General features: G+C 39.3%; 1 protein-coding gene across 1 annotated transcript; it reads right to left on the reverse strand.

Annotated features, from left to right (window-relative positions):
* Nucleotides 1–218: 218 nt before the first annotated feature.
* On the reverse strand, nt 219–1124 carry LOC149202060 (GDSL esterase/lipase At5g45910-like). The gene is made up of 3 exons (XM_089401468.1): nt 872–1124; nt 398–619; nt 219–310 (listed from the first exon to the last, which is right to left on the reverse strand). The coding sequence occupies exons 1-3, from the start codon at nt 1122–1124 to the stop codon at nt 219–221; spliced, it is 567 nt and encodes a 188-aa protein (XP_089257594.1).
* Between the last annotated feature and the right edge of the window lie 407 nt (nt 1125–1531).

The following is a 1531-nucleotide window of genomic DNA, read 5'->3' on the forward strand; positions in this document are numbered from 1 at the left end:
ATCCCACATCAAGGTGATTGGATTTGCACCAATGGAAACCATAAATTTCATCCTTGGTAAGGTTAGATGATGGATCTTTACTTGATTACAGCGAGAAAATTCTTCTGTTATTCCGTCCCAGTCTGTTTAAGTTTCTGATCCAAACGAGTCGCACATACACCCTAGCACATACTCCTCTACGGTGAGGACATCCTCGAAGAGCAGGAGATTTTTTTCTATTATGGCGAGGACGTAAAGGTCGAGTCTAGATAGTCGTTGAGACCGAATCCACCGATCACATATAAGGCTCTTGAGAAATGAACTTGGCAATCTGTTGACCAAATATATATTTTAGAACCGTCTCGAAGCATAACCCTAAGTAAAATTTTACATAATTGAAATGATACTATGATTATACCCAAATTAGCTCTGCAGGTGAAATTTTTCAACTGGTGGAACCATCTGATTTGCGTATCTAGAGATAATGGTGTCTGCGGGAAGATGAGTCTGTCATTTAAGAAGGAATTGTCCAATGCAGTGGCACCCGCAACGGCAAAGTTAACTCCGTTTTTTCTCTCCGCCAGCTCCATTTCGATCAGTCCAATAGAAGGCCTGAGGAAATTAAATCCTAGCGAACTGGCTGAAAAATACACAACAAGAGGACAGGAAATTAAATCCTAGTGCACTGGCTGAAAAATACACAACAAGAAGAGGAGAGGAAATTAAATCCCAGTGCACTGGCTGAAAAATACACAACAAGAAGAGGAGAGGAAATTAAATCCTAGTGCACTGGCTGAAAAATACACAATATACAAGTGATCATGAGTACTATGCAATATTTTACACCCAAGAGGCATGTATATGGAATTGGATGATGGGTGCTAATTATTACCCAAAAAGTCAATGACGAGACGTCCATCTGAAGCACGACCGGCGGGGAGGCCAAAGAAGGTTTTTCCATATGGAAGAGAGCGAAAATGAAGGTTGTAAGGAGGTGAAGCCATGTCCGCGTTTCCAGTATCAGCGAATGAATCTCCGAAACTGTAAATTGCTGCAAAACAAGATCGCCCTGAGGCTGTGTCGTCTGTGTCTGCTGCTGCTGCTCCCACATGAAGGAGCATCACCAACGCCAACAACAATCTCATCATTAGGCTATTCCTCATCATCATCTATTCTCTTCTTAATCACTTAATATCTGTTCTTCCACACTCTTAAGCACGTATCATCTTCAAAGTGCGTTCAATGTGGTCCTTATAAAGATAAATAAATTTTGCAGTGGTGCTTTTGTAATTTTGCACTGCTATATTTAGATCATGCACATGCATAACGACGACGATCATGGAACGTAATTAGAATTTTTAATTTACGTGTAATTAGAATTTTTAATTTATGTGTAATTTTTAATTTTGTAATTTATGTGTAATCTTGCACTGCTATATTTAGATCAGGTACATGCATAACGACGATCATGGACCGTAATTAGAATTTTTTTACTACAATATTTTCCAATTAATCCTTCTCAAACTGCACTCGACGTTGTGTTGTTACTACA

Source organism: Pinus tabuliformis, chromosome 2_1, assembly GCF_031772625.1.
Source record: "Pinus tabuliformis cultivar Carrire ecotype Pingquan chromosome 2_1, CPIR1, whole genome shotgun sequence".
In the NCBI taxonomy this organism is placed as follows: domain Eukaryota; kingdom Viridiplantae; phylum Streptophyta; class Pinopsida; order Pinales; family Pinaceae; genus Pinus; species Pinus tabuliformis.

Coding starts and splice junctions, on each gene's coding strand:
- LOC149202060 (XM_089401468.1), bottom strand. CDS start 1,124: ATGAGATTGTTGTTGGCGTTGGTGATGCTCCTTCATGTGGGAGCAGCA. Junction 620..871: donor TCTCGTCATTGACTTTTTGG/GTAATAATTAGC, acceptor TGTATTTTTCAG/CCAGTTCGCTAGGATTTAAT. Junction 311..397: donor CACCTGCAGAGCTAATTTGG/GTATAATCATAG, acceptor TTTGGTCAACAG/ATTGCCAAGTTCATTTCTCA.